Source organism: Dromiciops gliroides, chromosome 4 (genome assembly GCF_019393635.1).
Source record: "Dromiciops gliroides isolate mDroGli1 chromosome 4, mDroGli1.pri, whole genome shotgun sequence".
Taxonomy (NCBI): domain Eukaryota; kingdom Metazoa; phylum Chordata; class Mammalia; order Microbiotheria; family Microbiotheriidae; genus Dromiciops; species Dromiciops gliroides.
Window position 1 is genome coordinate 190,409,629 of NC_057864.1, and position 26,758 is coordinate 190,436,386.

Sequence of the window (26,758 nt, forward strand, 5' to 3'; positions counted from 1 at the left end):
TTTGGTCTATCCCCAGGTATAGCACAGTGCCTAGCACATAGTAGACGCTTTAAAAAATGCTTTTTAATTTTTCCACAAATTTTCTTATTGAGAGGGGCAAAATAGGGGCAGCTAGGTGGCACAGTGGATAAAGCACTGGCCCTGGATTCAGGAGTACCTGAGTTCAAATCCGGCCTCAGACGTTTGACACTTACTTGCTGTGTGACCCTGGGCAAGTCACTTAACCCTCATTGCCCCAACCAAAAAAAAAAAAAGAGAGGGGCAAAATAAACTAAAAAAATAAGATAAAATAAACTAAAACAATAAGATAAAAAGATGAGCAGAGATGGACTTCAGTGATTGGTACATATGTAATAATTGGGAAAGGGAAAGCACAGAAGGGAATTAGTATTTATTGAGTACCTACTATGTGCTTTACAAATAGTGTCTTATCGGCACCCCGTAACGCACTCACGACACAACAAAGACGAGTTCAGGGGAAGGCAGAGATCCCGGTGAGCTAGGGGCCTTCAGGGAAAATTCTTGGAGGTGAGAGTTGAAAAGGGTCTTCAGGGAGGCTCAAGGGATTTGAATGGATGGGACTCGGCTCGAGTAAAAGGATATTGGTTAAGAACAGCTGAAACTCACCGACACACACGCGCGCGCGCACACACACACATAAATATCCATCCACCACCCGCCTGGGTCTCATAGATAATAACCGGGAGGCGCTGCCCTCCCATCATCTTGGGGCAAGGAGGGTAAATAAAGTTAACAAGCTCGAAACCCAACCACGAACCCCCCCCCCCCTCCACACTGGCAGCCCACCCCCGCCCCCTTTAAACTTTAAAGCCCGCCTGCAGCTTTGCGTAAGAGGAGGGGCGAGCAAAGCAGAAATCTTAGCCAATGGAAAGTCGGGAAAGGCGGGGCCGAGGCAGGGAGCGGGGCAAAGAAGGGGGCACGCATCGTCTGCCTAGACTTTTTGTCCCGCTGCGGCCGCTGTCGGTCCTCGTCACGTGGTGATTGGGTTGTTTCTAGGGGGAGGAGCGGACGGGAAATTTAAACTGAGAGCCGCGGCTGAGGGCGCGGGGGACTGTAAGGCGGCCTGGGGAGGGGGAGGTAGGCTGCGAAAGAAGGAAACCAAAGAACGAACTGGGACCTCGAAATTGAGACGGGGAAGGGAAGCGGGAAGGGGGGACCTGGGTTGAAAGAGGGGGGGGCCCCCCGGGGAGCACAGTGGGGAGGGAGCTGAGGAGCACTATTGAGGACTGGGCCGGGTCCGTGGAGGGGGCTGAAAACCAAAGGTTGAGGAAGAGGGGTGGGGGGAGCACAGGTCAGGAAGGAGAATGGGGAGGACGGTTTGAGAAGGAACGAGAGAGCCCAGATTAAGGAGAATGGGGACACGAAGGGGATGAGGAGCACCAATTACCCAAGTTGAGAAGAACGGAGAAATGGAGGGGGTTGGGGAGCACAGGGTGAGGAGGACAGGACTTGGAGGGGGCTGGGGGAAGGTCAGAAGGGCACGGAGGACCACTGGCAAGGGAGCACTCTGTGGTCTCTGTGAGCTGGGCCGCAGACAGGGTGACCCCAGACTCTGAGATGCTGGGAAGGCCGAGGGGCAGAGCGTGGGGCTGGTGGGTGCTGAACTGCTGCCCCCTTCTCCTTCCTCAGGTGTGTGGTCAGGGTTGTCCAACCTGGGAAGCTCATGTCTGAGATGAGGCTCCAGCCCTTGTCTCCACATTCAGGTAGGTGTTCAAGCCAGGGCTTCTCATCATGGATTTATTTAGTCGTTTCAATCGTGTCTGACTCTCCGAGACCCCATTTGGGGGTTTTCTTGACAAAGATACTGGAGTGGTTTTGCCATTTCCTTCTCCAGCTTATTTTACAGTTGAGGAAACTGAGGCAAACAGGATGAAGTGACTTGCCTAGAGTCACACAGCTAATAAGTGGGTCTGGATTTGAATCTGACTCCAAGCTGGATGCTCTATTCACTGTGGCACTTCAGGGAGGCATTTATTTTTTACCCTACTGGGTTTGTAGTGTAGGGAAGTAGAAGGCTCTGGGCTTGAAGTTGGGAAATTTGAGCTCTGGTCATCTGTGTGCCACTAACTGCTCTCATCTTAGGGAAGTCACTTCCCCTCTCTGGGCCTTATTTGCTTCATCTGTAAAATGGGGGAATTAAATTAGATGCTCTTGAGGATCCTTTCCTTCCAGTTCTCTTAGGTTACTTTGTATTTCTGTTGTATGCATTGTATCCCCCCAGTAGAACACATGTTTCTTGGCAGGAGACTGTATTATTTTTTGTCTGAGGCAAATGGTGAAGATGAGGATAGTAAAAAATGAGGACAGATGGATATGTTCAGAAACAAAAGCTAACCTTAATTTTAGCTCTGGTTCCTGCTTTATCAAGCCACAATCATTTATTAAGCACTTACTTTATTCTAGGCACTTGGGATACATAGACAAAAGTGAAATGGGCCCTGCCCTTAAGGAACTTGCAGTATTGGGGGGAGGGGGAAACAGCATATTATAAAATAGATACAAAATAGATATGAGATGGGGTAAGGGGGTGAAGCAGAGAAAGGCTTTATGTAGAAGGTGCTTGTGCTAAACCTTGAAGAAAAATTGGAACTTCTCAGAGGCATAGGAGAGAAGGGAGTATTTCAGGCATGGGGAACAGCGAGTGCAAAGACATGAAGTCGGGAAATGGAATGCTCTGGGCGAGGAACGATAAGGTGGTCACTGCATGTGGAGAGCAAGGAGTGTGTAATAAGACCAGAAAAGTAGCTTGGGGCCAGCTTGTGAAGGACTTAAATGCCAAACAAGAATTTATATTTGATCCTGGAGGTAATTGGAGCTTGCCAGAGTTTATAGAGTAGGGGGAGGGATTGTGAAAAGTCAATGATATATAAGCAAATGGAATTGTAACTTTAAACATCCAAGGCATCCAAGAAGCTCATAAATATCAGAGAAGGAGAATGCAAATGTGACCATCGGCATCTTGTCAAGGAGAAAACTAGCAGAAGAAGGCATGAGCCAAGTATCTTGTCAATGCAGACACTCTAGTACCCATAAACATTTTGCTTATTGTTCCTTTTTATTATCTTTTTTCCTAGGGGCTCAAGTGGTCAGCTCGTTAGGAAAAAACCATAAAGGACCTCCTCCTGACATGAGACAGCCACTTTCTGGAAAGTCCTTCTACTTGGATCTGCCTGCTGGCAAGAATCTCCAGTTTCTGATGAGAGCTATCCAGCAGCTGGGTGGGGTGAGTAACAGATTTTCAGTTTTGTTTTGTTTTGTTTTGTTTTGTTTTGGGTGGGGGGGGTAGGAGTCTTATGCCTGTTGGAGATGGGTTAGATTAGTGATTCACACTTGTAGCACCCATAGGTATCCTTAATAAATATCTATCTCAAAGACTCAACATGAGATTGTTGCCTTCTGGAGAGGATAGGAGTGAGGGTGGGGTTTAGGGGTGATAGTGCATTGTGAAGTTGTGCAAATAATAAGTTGTCAAACCTCGATAAAGATTGGGACTAACTGGGTTAGTTGGATACTTTGAACTCAGCAAACAGTTAAATCGGATAAAAGATAATAGAGTTTTAAAAGTCACATGGATAGATGCTGAGGGCAGAGTTCCCAGGAGGTTCTATGTGGTACTTGTCTTTGGAGATAGCAAAGTGAGCTACTAGTGCTCTGCTCAGCAGCAAGTAAACACAGAAGCTTAAGCTTTGTCCAAACTGGGTCAGAGTACAAAGGTTCCTTACCATCAAACTGATAGGAATGAAAATCTGAGCAAAGAAACCTTGGTATGGGGGATGGAATGAAGAGTTGCTGATCAGAATTAGTCTGCTCCTCTCCATTCATGCCACTGATTCTCCTACCTGACTTATTATACTAATACCTAACATTTATATAGCACTTTAAGGTTTGCAAAGCACTTTCTATATATATTATTTCATTTTATCTTCATAACAGCTCTGGGAGGTAGGTGCTAGTATTGGCCCCATTTTGGCACTCATTCTTCTGCATGTTCAGTGCAGTCATCTATATTAGTAGCAGCCAGAACTTTTCCTTGGTCTATTTTCTGAATAAAAGTACCTAGTTTCTCAATAGGTCATTTGAAAAGACTCAGTTTCCATCTTCTAACACCATCTGAAAAGGAACTGAATCTTCTTCCACTGAAAATCACAAATTGCCAAAAATATTTTTCTTTTCTCATTTTTTCTAAGCTCCATTTTAAGAACAGTCTTGTCAAAATTAGAGATTCAGTTCTCATGAATCCAGTTCACTTCCCATTTTAAAAAAACAACAAAACTTCCAGTTTTCAAAAAATCAATAAACATTTATTAAGAATCTTCTCTGTGCCAGGCACTATGCTAAGCACTCTTATAGCCAGTTCTCTTACAGCTAATTTGGAAGTCTGGGGATAAAGGAGAAGAACTATGGCCAGCCCAGTGTAGACTTATGTTTCCTACCCAAAGAACACCTTGTTATCCATGGCCTACTGCTGTTTGGTCAGAAGCATTATCTCTGTACAATTGATTGGGTTTTGTTTTCTTATAGTCTGGGCTGACATTCTCTGCCTGGGAGTTTTCTCCAGAGCTCATTCTCAGACTGTTTCAAAGCATTGACATTTCTTCACTTCTGGTTTGATGAGGGGCAGAATTACATTCCCAAACTTTGTCATTAATGCTTCCATTCTATAACTGCAACCTTTTTTTAAACTACCTTCCCCCACCACACACACCCTGCTTTCAGGTGATCGAGAGCTTTCTAAGCAAGGAAGTGAGCTACATCGTAACCAGCCGAAGGCAACCCAAAGCAGAGAAGAGTCCACCGGGCCAGCAGGGCTTCACGAGCCTTAGGAAAAGGCGTGTGGAAATGACTTCTCCAGCTGATCCTAAAGGCGGCCAGAAGCTTTCGCCAAAGCCGAGAGATGCTGTAAGAATTTTTGAAGCAGGAGACTGAGAATGTGAACTTGCCTTTGTGTGTTTGAGCTCTGCCCAGGAAGAGGGTGGTGGACTTTGTTGTTGTTGCTGCTGGTAGTCAGTGCCTCCTACTTTCATTTGGGACAAGCTTCTCTTTTCTGGATTCAGGGGCTGTGAACGTTTCATCACAGCTCAGAGACCCTGTACACAAGGTTGCAGTATTTTATCACTCCAAAGTGTATTTATCCATACAACTATTGAGTGACGGGAATGACTCCATTCCTCTTTGCATAAGAAATGGCATGCATGGGGCACCTAGGTGGCACAGTGGATAGAGCACCAGCCCTGGAGTCAGGAGTACCTGAGTTCAAATCCGGCCTCAGACACTTAACACTTACTAGCTGTGTGACCCTGGGCAAGTCACTTAACCCCAATTGCCTCACAAAAAAAAAAAAAAGAAAGAAATGGCATGCGTGTTGCCTGGGTGTGTATGATCAGATCCCTGGGAAGTGGCTTCCTTTGCCTTGAATACAAATAGTTTTCCATTCTCTAGTGGAGCCACAAACAATAATGCAGATAACCCAAAGTCACCTTAATTACCGTCCTAACTAACTGAGATCAGTACTAAAGTTTACAATAATAATAACAGCAATAGCTAGCATTTATTTAGCACTTTGCAGACATTGCCTCATTCAATATGTTTCCTGGGCATACACTGGCATAGGCCAACTCAGACTTGTACTGCTGATGGGAAGACATTAACAATTTACCGCAGATTGGCTTCCACGTAGGGAGGCAGGGTTATTATAAAGGCAGGAATTCTGGGCTAGGATTTAAAAGACCCAAGTTCTAATCCTAATTGTACAAGGTCTTCAGTTTCCTATAGTTGATGAGATGCACATGTGTTTGAAGAATGGCTCTCTTTGTAACTAATTGACTCAGAGATTTTCTAACTGGATGGGCTTTGACAACCGGAGTGCCCTTACTTGGGTTTCGGCTCTGCTTTTAGCTCCCTGGGAAATCTGGTCTTCAGTCCAATAGAGGCTTTACATTTCTCTCCTTAGCAGTCCCTGTACCCTGGAGTCCTAGGGAAGATGTGTCAAGACCATAGCTTTTAAACTCTACTTGGCACTAGGTCAGCATCTGCTCTGAAATTCCATTTTGTCCTTTCTCCTGGCAGGTTCCCATGAGCAGAGGAAAAGAGCTGTTGCAAAAGGCCATCAAAAATCAGGCAAGCTTGGGAAGGGCATGCGGAAGGCATGTTTGACCTCTCCTGGAAGCCACCATGGGGTGCTGTGGGCCTGTGGCTTTGACACATGTAGAGTAAATGTGCTTTCCATCTTCACCTAGCGAAGTGAGGGGGTAGTGTGGAGAAGTGGCAAGAATACTGGCTCTGGGGTCAGAGGACTTGGGTTCAAATCTTACTTGTGACATTTTCTACCTTTGTGACCTTGTACAAGTCACTGAACTCCCTCTGCCCTCAGTGTCCTCATCTGCAGAACGAGAGGGTTAGACTAGATGCCTCATTCCTTCTACCTCTAAATATAAGATCTTATGACATATTGTGTGAGTTGCTAGATTCGGGGAGGCAGTGGGTAGAAAAAAATCATCAGACTCAGTTATCCACAGGTTATTTCTCGGGCACTTTCCCTCTGTTGTCTCACTCTGTCTCCTGTTAACCCCATGGAATAAAGAGGCTTCAGTGGGTGTCCTAAGACTTTGAACTGGCACTGGGACTCCTGGGTCATCCCTCATAGGTGCATGTTCTAATTGGTTTGGTAATAACCCTGGAAAAGCGACTCTCAGTCCTGCCTGGGCCATTTACTGGCTATGTGAGCTTGGGCAAATGGCCTCTCCTCTCTGAGCCTTATGTCCTTCCTTGTTTCACATGCCTCCAGGTTGTTGTAAGGAAATCGATGTAAGTGTGTCACCATCTATTGTCCCCTTGGGTTCTTATGGAGATTTGGGAGATGACTGTATGCTGAAGGCCTGGGAAGCACTATTGTCCTGATTCCTGTGCTTGGGGACAGCTTTAGGGTCTAGCTCTTTTGTTCCCTCATTCCAGGGTAGCAGCAGTGGCAGTCCTGGCGGTAGCAGCAGCCTCCTGAGCAATGCCCGATCCTGGGGAGTACAGATTCTCCATGTTGATGGTACGAGGCCTCTAACCTGCTTCCTTTTGTGTGGTCAGCATGGGGTGGGAATTAGTGAATATGAGGGAAGAAGTGACTGTGGGACTGACCAGAGATGGTTTGGGGCATAAGTAATGGTACAGGGATGCGAGGATGGGACAGAAATTAGATTAAAACCTTACTTACTCATTTTTAAGTTACATCAATGGCTTTTGTAAAAAAAAAAAATACCATACTCAATTTCCAGTACATCTTCCCTTGTAACAAGGAAAGACAGTTGAGAAAAACCAGCTCTCACAGCAACTGTGTACCCTTCATTCTTCACTGATAGTCTTCCTGAGAAGATGAAAGTCTGTTTCAGCATCTGGCCTTGGGAGCCTAGATGGGTCATTGCCTTGAATCTGAGGCCTTTTAATGCTTTTTTCATTTGCATTATTATAGTCATTGTGTATATTGTTCTGCTGGTTCTGTTTTTCATACAAGTCTTGCCCTGTTTTAGGAGGTTTGTTTTGCTTGCTTTCTCAGTGGGGAGGGAGAGAATGTAGATCTAAAAATAAAATGACATTGAATTAAAAAAAAAGTCATGGAGAACAGGAATACTGGTACAGCACTGGAGAGGAGCAGATGTCCTGCTTTTTACACTCATTCATCCCATCTACAAGCATTTATTAAGCACTCGGCACTGGGAATACAGAGACAAACATGAAATGGTTCCTTGCCCTCCCAGACCCTATGACCCCCAAAAAACCTCAAGTCTCTCACTGCTCCTCAGAATTCCTCATTGTGTTATGTCTTCAGGCAGAGTGATTCATTACTTCTTGTACTGTAGTAGTAATATCCCATTACATTCGTATATAGAGTTTGTTCAGGCATCCCCAGTCAATGGGCACCTGCTTATTTTTAGTTTTTTGCTACTGAAGAAAGCTTGATATAGGGATTTTAGCATATATAGGGCCTTTCTTTCAGTTTTTGACCTCTTTGAAGTGTATTTACATAGTAGGATGACCAAGTCAGAAGGTGTAAATAATTTAGTTCTGTTTCTCCCATGATTCCAAACTGCTTCTCAGAATAGTTTGTACCACTCGCCAAAAATATATTAGTGTTCCTGTCTTCCCACAGCCCCTCCAATGTTGTCTATTTCTGGATTTTATCATCTTTATCAGTTTGTTGAATATAAGGTGAAACCTCAGAATTGTTTTAATTTGCATTTTTCTTAATAGTAATTTGGAATATTTCCTTTTGGAAAATTGTTTGTATCCATTACCAACTTTTGAGGAATGGATTATATATATATGTATATATATATATATATATATAGTACTATCACATATATATATATAAATATATATTTGTTTCAGTTCTTTTTATATCTTCGATATCTGGCTTTAATCAGAAATATCAGATACAAAGTTGTTTATTTGGTTTGTTTGGTGGAAGGTGTCTTAGGAGTAATTGAATCCCAAAATACTGTATCAGACACTTCTTTAAAATGGCCATGGAATGGGTTATATTGGACTTTATTCCTGCAATTACAGGCATGAGTCTGGAAATGCCAGTTTTACCACCTTTTCAGCCCTAAGTTCCAGTCTTTTTTGGCTCTTTCTACTCTTTAACTTACAGAAGAATTAATATAGTATAGTGAACTTAGTAGGGAAGAACTGGTTTCAAAACCTGCCTCAGGCACTTAACTGTCTGTGATTCTGCTTCCCATTTTTTCATCTACAAAATGGAGAGAAAAATATCTGCCTCATATGATTATTTTAGCAATTAAAGCGTTTGTGTATATGTGTGTATACACTTATATTGATCTTTCTCTCTCTCTCTCTCACACACACACACATACACACAAACACACACACAGCATTTTGCAAACTTTAAAGTCCTATAGCACTTTAAGTAAAATACATGTAACCTGATATCATTATTGACTATGGGGATGTTAATCTCCCCCTACTCTAAATTTTAAGTCCACCCACACAAGCACAGTATGCCCATCAGCTAGCTAGTTCTGAGTATGCCTGATCTAGAGGGGCTTGGAGTTGCTAGAAAGTTTTTCCTAAATTCTGTACATTGCTTTCTTTCTGATGGGTCCATGAAGTTTTGGAATGGTTGCCCCCCCCACCCCCCACCCCTTCCCTCTGAGAAGACATCTGGGCCCTTGAAGTTATTCCTCTGGCTCTGCCCATCTGGGACTGTTACTCATTAACATTTGTGAGGAGGTCTTGATTTATACCTAGCCAAGTTTTTTTTCCCCTCTCTGCCTCGGGAACAAAGGATTTCCATGAACACCAGCCCACCCCTGGGCCATTTTCTCCTGTTTTCTTTCAGAAGTTGTAAGAGCCTTTGGTTGCCAGAAGGTGGCAGGCAAGGCCATTAGAGACCACGAAGCAGGATTTGGGGAATAATTAAGTCCTGGGGGCTCCATGGACGGGCATGTACTAGGGAAATGAAGACCATGGCCCTTCTTTCTTTTTTCCTCCCAATAGAAATGTTGGTGCATGTGCAGCAGTTGTGCCTTGGTATTTTGCGAATGACCGAGCAAGAACAAAGGAAGCCAAAGGTGGGTTTGAAAGGGTTGGGGGAGTCTCTGTGCATCAGTGGTTCCTGAGCTTTAAAGTCTATTGACCATTTGGGTCAGCCAGTGGACCAGCCACATTATTTATTCTCACTTTCCACCCCTGCTCCTTCAAATGCCTTTGGGGCAGACTTCTTTAATCCCAGCCCTATCACATATTACCTGTCTGACCTTAGATAAATCATTTAACTTCTGGGCTTCAATGAAAAGTTCAGGGAGTGGTTCACAATTACTGCTAAGGTCCCTTTCAGCTCTAAATCTACATTCCTATGGTTTACTTTACTCTCAGCTCTCTGACTTGTAGAATAAACCTCTTCTCTTTCCTCCTTATTCTCTCTGGGAACCTCATAGATGCCCAATCCCAGCATGTTTTACCAGCCACTTGGCCCGCTGAAGAGTCCACCCGGGCCACCAGAGATCTGCAGACCCCATCTGGAAAACCATTGCTCTTAGCGAAAGTCTTGAGCATAAATTTCTTGCTAACCAAGAGAATAATTAAGACTTGGCACAGGGATCAATGCTTGGGGCTATCACAGAATCAAGAGGAGATTTAGAAAACATTTCACTGTTTCTTTGGATTAGAATTATAGACACAGTACTAGGAGGTTCCCCCTGTTGATTTAATCCCCTTCTCCCACCCTCCAGTTGAGGAAGCAGCTCGTATTAAGATGAGGAGCCCTGCACTAGACCAGACAGCCTACTCTCAACATCCTTTGAGGCTATTCCAGCAATAAACTCTGGTTCAGCAAGCCTAGAGGGTTCCCATGAGCAGAGGGAAGGAGCTCTTGGGTTTGACCAGTTCCTCCCAATAGGGAAATATAAGAGAGAAGCAGACTGGATCAAACAGTATCTAATGTTGCTGAATGTCATCCCACAATTCCCTCTTAGCTTTAACCTGCCCTTTCTTCCTATTTAGAAAGCATGTGCAGCAGTGGAATCGAGAGCCCCTAAAGGTCAGTATGGAAACTTTTCACTGTCTAATTGAAATTCCTACTTCCCCGAACACCTCTGACTCCCTGTGTGGCGACATCTGTCCTCTCCTATTTGTGGCAGGAAACGAGCCCAATCTATATCCAGTTTTGCCTCAAACACACATTCATTCCTGGTTCATTGTCAGCACAAAGATCTAGTGCCCTAATTTGTGGGTGGAGATCAACATCCACCCTTTAATCCCAACTGAGGGGTTGCTTTTAGGAGGGTATTTTCAGGGGCCAGGGCTCCTCTCCACTGAGTGCATGGATTGTGTACGCACAATTGCATATACTTTCAGATCCTCTGGCTGTGTTTTGCAATGGAGTGAATTTGGGTTCGAAACACCCTCTTTCCCTCTTCCTTTTGATTCTGTAAGATTCCAGGGTGGGCAGTTTGACAGCTGCTTTCCATTTTTAGAAATGCCAAACTCCTTGAAACTTGACAAACAGGCAGATTGACAGGATTTTTCTTCATCATCTTATTTTGGACAGAGAGAGTTTCTCCCGGAGATGCTCTTTAAGTGGCATTTACACATCCAAAAGCAAGAGCAGAGAAAAGTCACTTGGCACTGGTGTTGGAAATGCAAGGAAATCTTTGAGGAATTGATTTTAATCATTGTGTCTAAGTTAATTAGAAAATAGAAGGAATCACCCAAAATATGATTAATGAAAGCTGCTGTCTAGAAGCTAAAGAGGCTGCTCTTTACTTTGAGATTGTCAAGATCCTAAATTTGGGTTGGGATGCCTGATGGTGCCAGTCTTATTTTTTATTTTTTTAATTTTTTTGTGGGGCAGTGAGGGTTAAGTGACTTGCCCAGGGTCACACAGCTAGTAAGTGTCAAGTGTCTGAGGCTGGATTTGTTGGTTGGTTGTTTTTTTTTTTTGGTGAGGCAATTGGGGTTAAGTGACTTGCCCAGGGTCACACAGCTAGTAAGTGTTAAGTGTCTGAGGCCAGATTTGAACTCAGGTACTCCTGAATCCAGGGCCGGTGCTCTATCCACTGCACCACCTAGCTGCCCCTGAGGCTGGATTTGAACTCAGGTCCTCCTGACTCCAGGGCTGGTGCTTTATCCACTGCGTGTCCTTATCTTGAAGTCCTGATGCTTTCTGGGTACTTTTTGCCTATATGTCCTATCCTCTCATCCCTGGCTGTTGCTTGTTTACCCACACTATCTAAAACTCCTCTGTCTCTAATTCAGCCCCTCTAAGTCTGATCTCCAAATTAATTCTTACCTTCCCAACACCCATTCCCCCCAAAAAGGAATGGGATTAGAGGGTATCATCACCATTCAGGATTGGGCATTTATTCAGGAAACCACCACTCCCCAACTTCCCTCTAATGGTGTACCCCTAGAATGAGTGAACATTGACTAGTCCCCTTAGCTTTCATAGGTGGTCTGCAGTAGGAGCAGCCTTGGGTTTAGGTTAACATCTCTTTTACCCAGTAGACTTCTTTGGCTTTATAAGCAACTCAAGCTAATAGTAGGTGATTTTTTTTTTAACTTGGTGATTTCTAAACCCAAATGCCTTTTTAAAGTTGTTTCATCGACCATATTTTTGTTTTGAGACTTCACTTTGTGTAATATAGTCTGAATTTCTTGGTCCTAGCCTCTAAATACGACTACTACTCCAACTCTCTCTTTATCACCTTTCCCTCATGTTAAATATAGAATGCTGTTTTGAGAGATTTTTAGGAGCCTTGGAATTGGTGGCAAGCCTTTGGCAAAGATCTGACTAAGCTTCATAACTCAGACAAAGTTATATGGGTGACTCTTTTCCATAATTTGTAATGGTAGTAGGTGGGGGTGGGGTTTCTCCCACCTAAACGGAGCATTTGTATCATAGCTCATGTTAGCAGTCTGTTTTATTTACTGGTCTCCCCAATGTGTTCTCGTGTTTCCCAATCCCTGTTGAAATGAGAATACTTCTCCCCTACGTATCACTAGTTTTCTCTCTTTGGAAACCATAGAACTGTTCATATTATCCAAATGAAGGAGGGAAGGAAAGGAGAGTAGAAAACTTATTCCTTGCCAAATGGAAAGACCCATCTCAATCTGTCTTGTTTTTCCAGCTCATGAGAGCCTTTCATAGTTTGGCAAAATCTCCCTTCCTCTCCCTGTACATCTTGTTTATAAAGAAAACTCCTCTCCAAGTCTGATCTGTAGACAAATGGCTAAACTTGTATGTATGTGCTTGTTCTTTCAGTGGCAAGATTGAAGGTTCCATTCTTAAAGATCGAAGACAGCAGCAGGTAAATGAGAATGACCCCCACCGAACTCCCCCAAGGCTTCCCTTTGAGGTCCTGACTAAGGAAATGACTTATCCAAGTTGAACTGATAGAGGCTGACCTACCATTAACATTCAGAATTCCTGAGACCCAGTGTATCTTCCTGTTCCCTCTTCAAAAACTTTGCTCCACATGTGGAAGTCAAAAACCAGAATGAGAACAAGATTGATCTGGTCTTTGATCATCTCAGGTTATTGTTAAACAAATGATGATACTCCCCATACATAAAGTTGACTCATGATGACTCAGAGAGTTGATTATCTAATGTGTGTATTACTGAGATTTCCTACTTTAAATAATTTTTATTAACTCTTCTTACTCCTTTCAGGGCTTATTGATGCTTTTCTTCTTTTCCTGAGTATATATATGGACATTGAACATCAGCTTACATTCATAATCTAAAAGTTTTAAAAGTTTGGTATGGGAGGAGATTCATTCACTTAGCTTTAGCTTAAGTGAATTTTTGGCTTCTGTGGTTTCTCTTTCTAAAAGCTTAAGAATATTTGTACTTAATATTGTTGAGGGGGGTGGTTGTTTGTTTTTAAGCTTTTTTCAGAGAACTTTTATCTCATCTCATTTAATCCTCACAATGAATGCTTCTGTGACATAAAGCTACCCAATTTTTTAGGTGAGAAAGCTGCCCAGAAAGTTGAAATAATTTGCCTGCAGACACACAACTAGCTAATCACAGTACCTGGGACAAGAATCTGATTCCTATCCCCTTCTGTCATGCTACTTGTCTCCTCTCACCAGGCTCACCTAGCACTGATGAGGCAGGGCTACCCCAGTGTTAGACCAGTGAGGATTGTCAAGCATTTTGTTTTATGAGTATCTACTATAGATGAGTCTCTGCTCCCCGAGGCACAGGGATTCCCTGGCATGCAATTGCATGAAAGCAGCAGAGAACTCTGCTGAGAGGAACATAGCTCACCTCCCAAAGAAAGATGTTTCTACTGCCCTTGGCAGTCAGGGTAGAGGCTTGTTGTGACCCAGAGGACTGTGGGTCAGAAAACTGGGTGAATGGGAATAAAGTATGCGTCTGTGCTGAAAATATGTAAGTAATCAGCTCTGAAGTAGTTACACTAATGGATGAGAACAGAGACATGAAAAATCCAAAATAGCAACATATAGGGAGGGAAAATCTTCATTACCGATAGTGGTCAAATGGAAAGAGTGCTGGGCTCACAGTCAGAACTAACAAGGGGGGCAGCCCCACCTCTATCACTACCTGGCAGCATGATTGTGGGTATTGCATCTCTTAATCTCCATTTCTTCATGAGTTGTATGGGGAGAATCATTTCTGTCATGCTTGCCTTCCCAATGTGATTGAGGAGGGTCAGATAAAAGGGTTGACATGCTAGTGCCCTATAATCTAAGGGGCTCAGTGTGTTTACAATGTTAGTATTCTTTTTTTGTTGTTGTTGTTTTGGTGGGTTTTTTTAGAGGCAATTGGGGTTAAGTGACTTGCCCAGGGTCACATAGCTAGTGTCAAGTGTCTGAGGACGGATTTGAACTCAGGTACTCCTGACTCCAGGGCTGGTGCTCTATCCACTGCGCCACCTAGCTGCCCCTACAATGTTAGTATTCTTGAAGCTTTTCTTATAGCCCAGGACTTACAGAGACAATGTTTTATTGACTCTTCATCATGAGTAATCCTAGGATTACTGAATTCCCTAGGAAGGCAACTCCGAAGCCATGGAATCCAACCCCTTTGTTTTACAGGTGAGGATATTGAGGCCAAGGAGGTTCAGTGACTTGTCCAAGGTCACTCAAGTGGTGAGCTCTAGCCATGAGATTTGAATTCTGGTCCTCAGACTCAAGAGCCAGTATACTTTGCACTCTTGAAGAAATGATCTCTCTCTTTGGTCTTTGACTGAATCACTCCACAAACAAAAAGCACCTGATTGTGTCCAGTTTGTATTATGAGGAAAAGGAGAGTTAATCTGCAGCAAAGGCCTTTCCTGTTTCTTTGGTCTTTCCATTGAGTAAATCTTGAAATCCTTTTAGCCTTCTCTCTCTCTCCAACAAACATCCAGAGAGCTGCTCAGCTTCTCCAAACACTAATAGAAAGAAAGCAGTCTTGGAGATAGGAGAGAGTAAGGCTGTTGAATAAATGACACATTTGGCCTCAAAGAACCTTTAAGTCACTACTAACAACCTATGTTCTAATGACTTGGTCTCAGCTCTAATCTTAAAAGTCTAGACTTTCCAAAAGTCAATTTTTAATTAAAAAAAATTTTTTTTTGGCCAGGCAATGAGGGTTAAGTGACTTGCCCAGGGTCACACAGCTAGTAAGTGTCAAGTGTCTGAGGCCGTATTTGAACTCAGGTACTCCTGAATCCAGGGCTTGTGCTTTATCCACTGCACCACCCAGCTGCCCCTTTAATTTGTTTTTTTTTGTTTGTTTGTTTTTTTTAGTGAGGCAATTGGGGTTAAGTGACTTGCCCAGGGTCACACAGCTAGTAAGTGTTAAGTGTCTGAGGCCGGATTTGAACTCAGGTACTCCTGAATCCAGGGCTTGTGCTTTATCCACTGCGCCACCCAGCTGCCCCTTTAATTTGTTTTTGTTTGTTTGTTTGTTTTTTTAGTGAGGCAATTGGGGTTAAGTGACTTGCCCAGGGTCACACAGCTAGTAAGTGTTAAGTGTCTGAGGCTGGATTTGAACTCAGGTACTCCTGACTCCAGGGCCAGTGCTCTATCCACTGCGCCACCTAGCTGCCCCTAATTTGGGATATTTTTTTGTTTTGTTTTTGTTAATTTTAGCAGGGCAATGGGGGTTAAGTGACTTGCTCAGGGTCACACAGCTAGTAAGTGTTAAGTGTCTGAGGCTGGATTTGAACTCAGGTACTCCTGACTCCAGGGCCGGTGCTCTATCCACTGCGCCACCTAGTTGCCCCTAATTTGGTTTTGAAAGACATTTTAATATTTGAATTTGGATTTAAATAATGAGAACCTCTTAATTCTTTGAGATATTATCTTCAGATGTGATGCTGAAATCATATTGAAGATCTGATTGTCAAATCTTTGCCACCCCAATCCCACCCCGTCTTATTCAACTTCCTATTCAAACTTTTCTGCTGATCCTTGTACAATACTGAAAGTAGATTGTATCTTCTTGAAAGGTGAGAACACTAAGAACTAAGATAAAGCAGAGCTGTTCTTTCCCTGTTACCTTGTTGGGAGGAGCAGGAGGAATTACTCTTCTGGAAAGCAATCATCTGTTTTCTGCTAGGTCCTTGGTCATCTTTTCTTCTCTCTCTATACTTATCCCATCCCTTGATGACTTTGTCCATTCCCATGAAATTTCAATGATCTATGTTAATGACTCGAAAAATCAATGGACTTGGATCTCAAGCTTAACATCCTTTCAATATCTCATACTCCACATGTGCAATCGAGTTTATCATCAGCCTCCCAAGTCCTCTGTTTTTGTTGAAGGCAATTTTCTAGTCCCTCAGGATTAAACCTGAGTCATCTTTATCTCTCCACTTGCTTTCACCTTCCTCATCTAGTCCCTTCCTTCTCTCCACTCCCACTGCCACCAGCACCCTCATTCAGGCTCTCATTGCCTCTTGCCTAGACTGACTTATCAATCTAGTTTGAATAGGAAGTGGAATGAGAGGGGGGTGGGGTTGGGATGGCAAAGATTTAACAATCGGATCTTCAGTATGATTTCAGCATTTCTCCCTCCTTTTCAAATACATCCTTAACACAGCTGCCAAAACAAGCTTGCTAATGCATGGTAAGCCTGTCAGTAACATTCAGAGACCTTGGGTGGCCCCCTACTGCCTACAAGATAAAATACAGCTTCCTAAGTTTGGCATTAAAGAACACAGTCTGGCTGTAGGGTAACTTACCACCTTATTTCACCCGATCCCCATATATGCTCCAGGTCAGCCAAACTGAATGGTGGTCAGTGCCTTATTCTCATCCTCACCTCTCTTGCCTCTTATTTCTATGTACCCTGTACCCTGTACCCTGTCCTTCTGAGAATAGACCTTCCCCATATTCCTACCATTCTTTCAGGGCCACCTCCTCCCTGGAAGTTCTTCCGGATTCCCTTCTGTACTAGAAAGAAATTATCTTTCCTTTCATAAATTCCACATCTCTTTGTTGTTGCATGTCTGCCTTTATTACATTCTCATTTGTATTATATACTTGTTCTTCTTCTCTTGTCTGCATTATATTCCCTCCAGGGCAGAGACTGTTTCCCCAGAAACAAAGATAGTTACCTTGCATATAAAACTGTCTAATAAATACTGAACACTTTTTAACTAGAAAGCTAATCACATTGTTGAAGTTGATCACATTTGAGTGGTATAGTTGAAAGCACTGAATTAGGAGACCTGTCGTGGTTCTTAGTTTGTGTGTGACCTTGGACAGGTTCACTTCTTCACTTTTCTGTTTCCCTTTGTAAAAGGAGGGGGTTCAACTAGACGGTCTTTAAAGCCCTTTCCAGTTTTAAATTCCATAGTCCTATGATCCACATCATTGGGTTGTTAATAAATATAATTAGGCTGACATTTATATAGCACTTACGTTTGTTTGTTTGTTTATTTATTGTGGGGCAATAAGGGTTAAGTGACTTGCCCAGGGTCACATAGCTAGTAAGTGCCAAGTGTCTGAGGCTGAATTTGAACTCAGGTCCTCCTGAACCCAGGGCTGGGGCTTTATCTACTGCGCCACCTAGCTGTCCCTATATAGCACTTCCTATGTTCATCACTATGCTAAGTACTTTACAATTATTTTCTCATTTTATCCTCACAAACACCCTGGGAAGCAGGTGCTACGGTTATCCCCATTTTATGGTTGGAGAAACTGAGACAAGCAGGTTCAGTGACTTGCCCAGGGTCATACAGCTAATAAGTATCTGAAATAGGATTTGAATTCAAATCTTACTGACTCCAAGCCCAGTGCTTTATCCACTGTATCACCCATCTGCCCCTAGCAGCTTATTGAAAGTCTCAAAAGAAATAATATAAAAGTAGTTTGAAAACTATTTAAATATATTGATTTAGAAATTATTGATATTTTTGCTTTGAAGTTTAAAAAAAATAAACTAAAATTTGAGTATGTAATGAGAATTGTTCCTATGGACCTTGGATATGGATTGATCTAACTTCCTTTCCTTTGTTTCCCCCAATTACAAGCAAACTTTGGAGTTCTGTGAGTTTGATGTATTTATTGATTGTGTATATTTTTGTTTTTTTAGAAAATTTCAACCTTTCTACCATCAATTCAAGTGCTTTCCTGAGCTTATCTTCCTGGGACCCCAAAACACAAGTCCTTTTGAAACTCCAAGAACCTCCTTCCACAAACCCAAAGCCAAGTAGGTCTTTCTGGCTCCATGCCTGGGCACCTGAACATGGAGGGCTGGTTCCAAGCAAAGGTTTACAAAGGTTTACTTTGGAGTTTCCATCTGGCCTTTGCATCTTGAGATTAGTTTTTATTTGCTTTAGCCCTGAGCATCAGTAGTACCAGACAGTCCCTGGCAGTGCTACCTGCTGACCTAAGTGATAGACGGGAGAGAAGGAAAGGGAGGAGGAAGAAGGGAGTTGTGGGTCTGCTCAAGTACCATGGCCAAATTCAGGTGGCACTCAGTTGTCTAGATGGTGAGCTCCTAAATGAGAGCAGCTCAGCAGCAGTTGTTTTGTTTTTGTCTTTTTGCAGGGCAATGAGGGTTAAGTGACTTGCCCAGGGTCACACAACTAGTAAGTGTTAAGTGTCTGAGGCCGGATTTGAACTCAGGTCCTTCTGAATCCAGGACCGGTGCTCTATCCACTGCGCCACCTAGCTGCCCCTCAGCAGCAGTTGTAATTATCCTACCATGAAATAATGAGGACTGAGAGCTAGACCAACTCAAGCATCATCCAGAGGAAGATGGTGGGAGGGAGATTTCCAGTGAAACCTTTACAGAATTTGATCTGATGAATGAATATAGGGGCCAAAGAAGAAGAAGAAGAAGACATCAAAATTAATGTCAAGGCTTTGAGAGCCCGAATGGCATAAGGCATTGGTTCTCATAATGTGTTTGCTCATGCTGCAGTATTCATTGCCACGAGGGACAGCAGTACAATGGCGTTTTAAGTTGGTGGCAGTGCAAGAGTCAGGACACTCAGCACGTGAAGTTTCCCATGACCAAGAGTAGCTGTTTTTGTCGGGTTTTGTATGAGTTCAAGGTTTAATATGCTTTGAGGTTAGTGTGCGCCTGCAATGAGCAAGTTTTGTTGGTTTTCTGAACACTTACCATGATATATATGGTAGATAAATAATATTTATATTAAAATTACTCATGCATTTGTTTTACCTACAGTAACATCATATCAAAAATGTCACACGTCTAGCAAAGCTCAGCCATGGCACACTCGAAAAGAGATCTGACCTTGGAGTCAGGAAGACCTGGGTTCTGGTTTGATTTCTGACACATGCTAGCCAGTCCTTATGCAAGTTAGTTTCTAAATGCCCCAGGCTATAGACTATAACATGTAGAATAGTTGTAGTTCTGTCCATAGGGTATTTCTTTACTAGGAATACTGAAGAGATTTCAGTTCTAAGAGAATGAGAAGGTCAGGGAGGAAAGCTTTTGGGGACGGGATAGGAGAGAGATTGGTTTTAGACATGTTGATCTGAGCTGTTGGTGAGACATTGAGGAGCAAGGATGGAACTGAGGTTGAGGTGAGATGGGGGTGGGATAGAGCTGGTGATGTAGATGAGAAAGTCATCTGCATAGACTTTCCTCACTGCTCACATACCTCTGGTGAAGCAGAAGGAACCAGAGAAATGGATGTGAGCTCATGATACTAGGCACGCAGGTCATCTCAAGCAAGTGCTTCCTCTCTGACCCTCAATGAAGGCTTTGAAGGAGAGGATCCCCTACGGTCCTTTCTAGCCCTCAATCTTTGATCTTAAAGCATTTAGGATCTGGAGAACCAGGGGCTAGTCACCAACTGAATCCAGAAAGAGGGGAAGAATGCTGGAGGTGGGGGTGGGTTAGGAGGGAGAGCTTGAGATTTTACCTATTTTGCATTGTCTTTGTTTCCCTTTGTCCCAAAGGCCTAATTGGTTTGATGGGTGGGCAGAATTGATTCCCCACAAGTGGTCCTCTTTCTTTTCACAGATGCTTTCTCTGTGTCCTGAGGTCTGGGGTTGGGTTGAAGAAGCCCACCCACACCCACTGTCAGGAAGGAGGAAAGGCAGAGGTCAGGAGAGAAGGAGGTCTGACTCATGAGAGAAGGACCTCCAGAGTAGTGTCCACCTCCCTCTTCACTGCGATCCTCTCAGCTGCCAGAAGGCAGTAGACACAAGGAGGGATGTGCCTGGCATGAAGTGGCCCTGTCAGTGATAAATCTGCCTTCTTCTCCTCATTGGCCCAGTCCTAATGCCATTATCTCCCTTCCACATCTTGCATCCTCAGGGATTGTGGGATTGCAAGTCAAAAGGTTAAGGATCCTCTAGGGAGACTGATTCTGGAAGAGAAATAAGTAGATGTCTTGGTTTTTGCAGGGTTTGGGACTCTCTCGAGCTGCCATAACTTTTGTTTGTTGTGTTTCTGTCCCTAGAGACGCTGAAGGTGCTGAGCTGAGCCCCCAGTCTCCGGCCTGTACGGTGCCCAGGAGGAAGAAGGGCTACTGTGAGTGCTGCCAAGAGGACTTTGAGGAGCTCCACGGGGTAAGGCTGCTCCCTCAGGAGTCTAGGGGTTTCTAAGAGGCCTCCTTCTTGCTCACACATATTTTGGATTGTAGAAAGGGCAGCCAGAACCCCAAAAGCACAGATCCCTCAGCCCCTTTCCCTGCCAGGTCCTGGGCAGTGCCAGCACAGACCTCCCTGTGGCATGCTCTGCCCATACCATCAGCACCTCCAGTCAGCTTCCAAGGGAAGCTCCCTAGTGCCCTTGACCTCTTCAGTCAAAGGTCTGCATCTCTGCTTCCCATTCAGCATCTCCAAAGTGACCGGCACAGGGGCTTTGCCGTGGAAGCATCCAATTATGCAGCAGTGGATCAGATCTCATCCCAGCTGAGCAGTAACTTTGCTGAACTCTCCATTCAGATGGTGCCCCCCAGGTGAGTGGGACTTTCCCTGTGACTAGGCACTACATAGCCATTGTACCTGGAGGGTCCCGCCTTTGGTGTTCTCTCCCATTTCAGATGCTTGGGGCAGGGATGGGAAGAAATTGCCAGTGAGGATCTGCCTGGGGGGGTGTTCCCTTCTCTCCCCTTCCCCCTCCTTCTCTTCCTGTTTGTCTCTGTGTGACCTTGGTGAATTCTCTTCCCTCTGGGGAGAGTTCAGGGAAGGAAAAGGGAATTATCCCTTTAAAAAGAAACTAATTCAACTCAGGTGAAGAAGAGAAATCTCAGGGACCTGAGGAAGAGGCAGCCTCTGGTGCTCTGAGCAAATTTTGGTTTCCTCTTTTGCAAGCTGTGGGCAGCTCCTCCTCAGCCCAGGGCTGTGGTTTCTCCTCTTCTCTGATGCTGCTGCTGCTTCCACTGCCCTCTGCAGCAACCCCAAGCAGGATCCCTGTGTTTAGAGCCTCTAAGTGGGATGCCCTCTCACCTGCTCCTCTCTGGCCAGCTCTAACCACAAGGCCACAGAGTCAAGAAAAGAGGGGGTTCTGGAGACCAGTCTAGGCTTGGACACAGAAAACAGACGCTCAAGGGGCCATGGATCTTTTTAGTTGGAAAAAACTGAGTCCTGGCTGTGACAGCACATGCCCCAAGAGAAACCAAGCTCGGGTCTCCATTGTTTTTCACTGGGTCATCCTCTCTCTTCTCCAACACTCCAGTCTGTACTTACAACTGATCGGGTAATTGTCTTTCTAGGCTGCCGGGCTCTCCAGCTGTTGGTCTGGAACATCAGAGTTGGGGTTCTTTCCAAAGATCACCTCCTCCAAGCCACCGTCCAGATCCCAGGGCTTCCTCTCCTGGGACAAATGGAACCCTGGGAAGGGTGGAGAAGAAAGGAGATGACCATTTATCATCAGGCACTCTTGACCCCTTGGCACCAGCTGAACAGACTAGTGATGGGAAGGTTGTAGAAGCAGAGGGTTCCAAGAGCTCAGGCCAGTCGGGTGGGATTGTTAGGGACTCCTCCAGGGCACCATTGCTAACTCACCGACTCACTCTGGCTTGTGCCACTTCTGTGGAACTCCTGGCTCAACCCCATTGTTGTGACAGGTTGGCAGCCCCTTCTTCCCTCAGTGAGCAAAACAGCTCATTGATGGGCCATAAGCGGAAACTCCAGTCCCCTAATTGTAGGGCTGAGAAAAAACTTCGGGTTCCCATTGATGCTCTGCGCTATCCCAGCATCTCAGACATGCCTGTCTTGTGCCCTCTGGTAGCTGGGCATGAACAAAGAGACACTTTATCTCCCCCTCCCCACCACAGCGTGAATCCAGACATTTTGCTTGTTTCTCCAGTTGGTGCTGCCCACAAGTGTACATCTCCCTCTCCCTCCCAGCACATCTCTCCTAGCAAGCTTCAGAGACATCCACGGTGCTCTGATCTCCCAGGCTTGGAAGTAGACATAATAACAAAGGTGTCCGAGGATGAAGGCCTTCTCTCTCTCCAAGAAGGGGCCCAGAGATCCCCAAAGCTGTCTTCCTGTTGGGTCTCTAGTCCTTCCCCTGATCATCATTCTCAGTCTAGCTACCCACCCTGCCAATCTGCACCCCTCCCGCTGACAACCTTTAGCTCTGACAAGCATTTGCAAGGAACCAGTTTCCTGTCATCATTAGAGGATGTGGTATCCCCTCCTCATTGCCCACCATCAGAGAGATGTGGTAATGTGGATGGCACCTGGCACCCCATTCCTTCTGCAGCCCCCATCTCCCTCCTTCCCGCTAAAGTTAGCTCTCCACTGTTGGTGGAACACTGTTCTTCAGAGTCAGAATGGGACACACAGCTCCTCTCAAAGCTAGAAAGGCCACAGGCTTCACGAGACCGCTCCTTGGATGCCGAAGGTCTCCGCCGGGCCCGGATCGTGATAGTAGACAGTGGCTATGAGTCCCACCTCTATTCAGTGCTACAGCCCAAACCTGAGCTAGATTGGGAAAGGAAGGAAGAGCAGAATCAAGGGAACTGCCGAACAGAGACAGATGGTGCCCCCTTCTTGAACTTTGAGGCCTGCCTGGACACCTGGACCAGCTGAGCAAGCTCCTTGAAGCTAGTACAGATAGCTGGGCATTTTTGTAGACCCAGCTTAATCTAACCCTACTGAACTCCAGAGATTTCATGTAGAATGGGCTGGGCTGACCTGGTGCCTCCTTCCTCCATGATGCCCCACAGCCATGACCCCTCTGTCTACATGCCTTGTTCAGGGCAATAATCCTTGAACAGGATGTCACTACCTTCCCTCCATTCTAAGAGGCATGATTGGCATAGAGAGAAATTGTAAATTTAACAACAGGAGTTACATTCATTCCAGTTTTCCATTATAGCCAAAGCATTTTCCCCCTTAAAAGGGCTAAGGTTTCCCCTAGAATTAGCCTCCCATCCCACAAATATCTGGTTCACTTGTGCTCAATCTCCTCCCCCCTCAGTCTCTGCTACACAGCAGCACACAGATCTGGTACTGGGGGGTTGGGGAGGGGATTGGCACTTGCCAAGTCCATGGAGTTTCCTCCCAACACACTTAGCTGGCTCCTAGCACCGACCTTTTCCCTCCATTCCAGGATGGAGCTGGGTGGGGAGCTGATGTAAACCTTTCCAGCCATTTCCCCAGGCTCAGCAGGGAGCCCACCCCCAATAACTTAGAGGCCCTGCCTTCCTGAGATAATTATCATTACTCCACTTACTCCCCCATCACTGTCCGCATTCCTCGGAGCCCTCACTCCACTCTGCTGAACCATTAATCTGTAAATAGAGATGGATTTGCTATTGATTCCTTGAATGCTCCTCCCCCCACTTTTAATCTATGCTGCAGTTCTCATTCTCTGTGTCTATCTCTTTCCTCCACTTATTCTTTTAATTGGAACTGCCTGAGGCTTGATGCTAATAAATGACTAAGTTTAAGGGAAAGTTGGCACAGGTCTTCATGAAGACCTTAGTTATTAACTTGGAAATGAAATAACTGATGTACAAGCCCCAATCCCCTGTTTGGCATTTTAAATAGTATTCCTGAGTAAGTTGAGAAATTTTAATTTTGTTATAAAGAATACAAATAAATAGATTTGTTAAAAAGGTGACGACTGACTATGTAATTGCTTTACATACGCTATCTCATTTGATCTGAACAATTGGTAGGTACAGTGGAAAGACTCTGGGCAAGTCTGTTAAGAGAGTTGTACTAGATGATAGCTGTGAATCCTGTGGGCCCTGACAAAGGTTCTTTCCATTGAGTACTGTGGAATCCCCAACCATTTTTGTCCTCACTGTGACTATAGCCTGCCTTTTACCCATATGTTATCACATCCCCAACCTACCTTTCCAATAAGGCTTCTTTCCCCTCAGTGGGAAATGTATGCCCACTCTGATCCCTTGTAGTGCCACTTCTGGACAATCAGTTCACCAGCATCCTCATTTGAAGTCCTTGCCATCACACTGGGCTAACTTCTCTAGTACCCATTCTTTCATCTTCCACCTGGCCTATTGCCATTATCTTCCATTCAATATTAATAACAAGTTCTAATGTTATAAAATCCTTATCCTGTCATAGAGACCTGCATTATGACATAACACCCTATATCTCAAACTGGGTGCCCTACCCTCTCTAACCATAACCTCTTATTTGTCATTATTCCTGTTGAACCATCAATTTGATAATGCCAGGAGTAAGTCATTCACTCTCTTCTGACTCCATGACCAACTACATCAATACAGACCTCACCAAAATGCAATGTCTCAACTTATCTTCCTACTTCTCCCTTAAATACACAGGCATAAATAAAATGACTCCTGACTTAGTCATTCTCCCAGTCGTTGACATCACATAACTCAATTATCTTTGACTTCTGCCTTTCACCCTCCATATCAAATTAGTCTTGAAGTTTCATTCTTTTTTTGTTTGTTTGTTTGTTTGTTTTGGTGAGGCAATTGGGGTTAAGTGACTTGCCCAGGGTCACACAGCTAGTCAATGTTAAGTGTCTAAGGCCGGATCTGGACTTAGGTCCTCCTGAATCCAGGGCCGGTGCTTTTCCCACTGCGCTACCTCATTCATTTTTTTTTTTTTTTAGTGAGGCAATTGGGGTTAAATGACTTGCCCAGGATTACACAGCTAGTAAGTGTTAAGTGTCTGAGGCTGGATTTGAACTCACGTACTCCTGACTCCAGGGCCAGTGCTCTCTATTCACTGCGCCACCTAGCTGCCTCTCATTCATTCTTAATATCCCTCAAATCTTCCCTTTCTTATGTATTTCTACTATTGCTTCTATAGTTTGGGGCAACTAAGTGGCACAGTGGATAAACCACCAGGCCTAGAATCAAAGACTCATCTTCCTAATGATTGCAAATCCAGCATCAGATATTTACTTGCTAGCTATAAGACCCTGAGCAAGTCACTTCGGCCTGTTTGCTTCTGTTTCCTCGTCTATAAAATGAGCTGGAGAAGGTATAGCAAACCACTCCAGTATCATTTCTAGGAAAGCCCCAAATGGGCTCACAAAGATATTTGGACACAACTGAACTGGCTCAACAACAGAAACTTATGTAGTTCAAGCCCTTTAGTTTATTCCTTTGCTATTGTTTTAGTCTCTTCAACCCATCCTACACACTGATGCAAAACTAATTTCTTTAACACACAGTTATGCGCAGCTAGGCGGCACAGTGGATAGAGCACCAGCCCTGGATTCAGGAGGACCTGAGTTCAAATCTGGCCTCAGACACTTAACAGTTACTAGCTGTGTGACCCTAGGCAAGTCACTTAACCTCAATTGCCTCACCAAAACAAACAAACAAACAAACAAAAAAACCCCACACACACAGTTACCTACTAGATTTCCCAATAATTACAGGAATAAAGCAAAGATGTCCCCTTTCCCCATTGTTACCTAGGATAGTACTAGCAAAAGAGACAAAAGAAACCAAATGCACAAACAGGCAAATAGAAGATAAAATTATCCCTGTTTGTAAATAACATGATGGTTTGATGGTTTACTTGGAAAACTCCAGAGATTCAGCAAAAGAAATTAATTTAGACAATTGCTTCAGTAAAGTGGCAGACAGAACAAATCCACAAAGGTCAATAGAATTTCTTTGTGGGTAATAACAAAATCTAAGAGAAAATAATAAAAAGGAATCTCATCTAAAATAATAACAATATATGATAACTGCATACCAATGTCTCAAGGTGCACCCAAAGCATATAAATACAATTACAAGATACTTCATGAGTAATTGGAAGGATATTTGTGCTCATGATATTGCCCACCAATATAATAAGAACTCTATTAATTTAAATTAACATTTATTGCTATGTCACTGAAACCAGCTAGGAGATACCTTATAGAGCTAGATAAAGTAATAGCAATTCATTTGGAGGAACACAACATTGAGAGTCTTAAGGAAAATAATGGGGATTGGGGGAAGGAGAGAAAGGAATGAAATGGCAATGTTATTTTCAGACCCCAAATTACAAGGCAGTAATCAGGGAAACTATCTGATTTTAATAATCTATTGTGGGGCAGCTAGGTGACACAGTGGATAAAGCACCGGCCCTGGATTGGGGGGGGGGACGGGACCTGAGTTCAAATCCAGCCTCAGACACTTAACATTAGCTGTGTGACCCTGGGCAGGTCACTTAACCCCCATTGCCCTGCAAAAAAAAAAAAAGAATAATCTTTTGCAATGTTTCCATCATGCCTCTCTGCTCAGAAACCAGTTCCTCCCCATAACCTAAAAGATAAACTCTAAACGGTCTAGAATTTGAATTTTACTTTTTTATTTGCCTCTATTTCTCTA

The 26,758-nt window shown here is 44.1% G+C and overlaps 1 protein-coding gene across 1 annotated transcript; it reads left to right on the plus strand.

Moving 5' to 3' along the window:
- Positions 1–1,644: 1,644 nt before the first annotated feature.
- DBF4B (DBF4 zinc finger B) lies at positions 1,645–23,979 on the plus strand. Its single transcript, XM_044002087.1, has 12 exons — positions 1,645–1,724; positions 3,096–3,244; positions 4,738–4,920; positions 6,088–6,138; positions 6,973–7,057; positions 9,523–9,596; positions 10,528–10,564; positions 12,788–12,833; positions 18,082–18,198; positions 20,429–20,537; positions 20,805–20,929; positions 21,686–23,979. The coding sequence occupies exons 1-12, from the start codon at positions 1,685–1,687 to the stop codon at positions 23,010–23,012; spliced, it is 2,343 nt and encodes a 780-aa protein (XP_043858022.1). The 5' UTR covers positions 1,645–1,684; the 3' UTR covers positions 23,013–23,979.
- The last annotated feature ends 2,779 nt before the right edge of the window (positions 23,980–26,758 follow it).

Bases quoted from the DNA above. Each gene is read 5' to 3' on its own strand.
- DBF4B (XM_044002087.1), top strand. From the start codon at position 1,685: ATGTCTGAGATGAGGCTCCAGCCCTTGTCTCCACATTCAG. The intron at 4,921-6,087 runs GTAAGAATTTTT...TTCTCCTGGCAG, and splicing joins CGCCAAAGCCGAGAGATGCT to GTTCCCATGAGCAGAGGAAA. The intron at 20,930-21,685 runs GTGAGTGGGACT...TTGTCTTTCTAG, and splicing joins ATTCAGATGGTGCCCCCCAG to GCTGCCGGGCTCTCCAGCTG.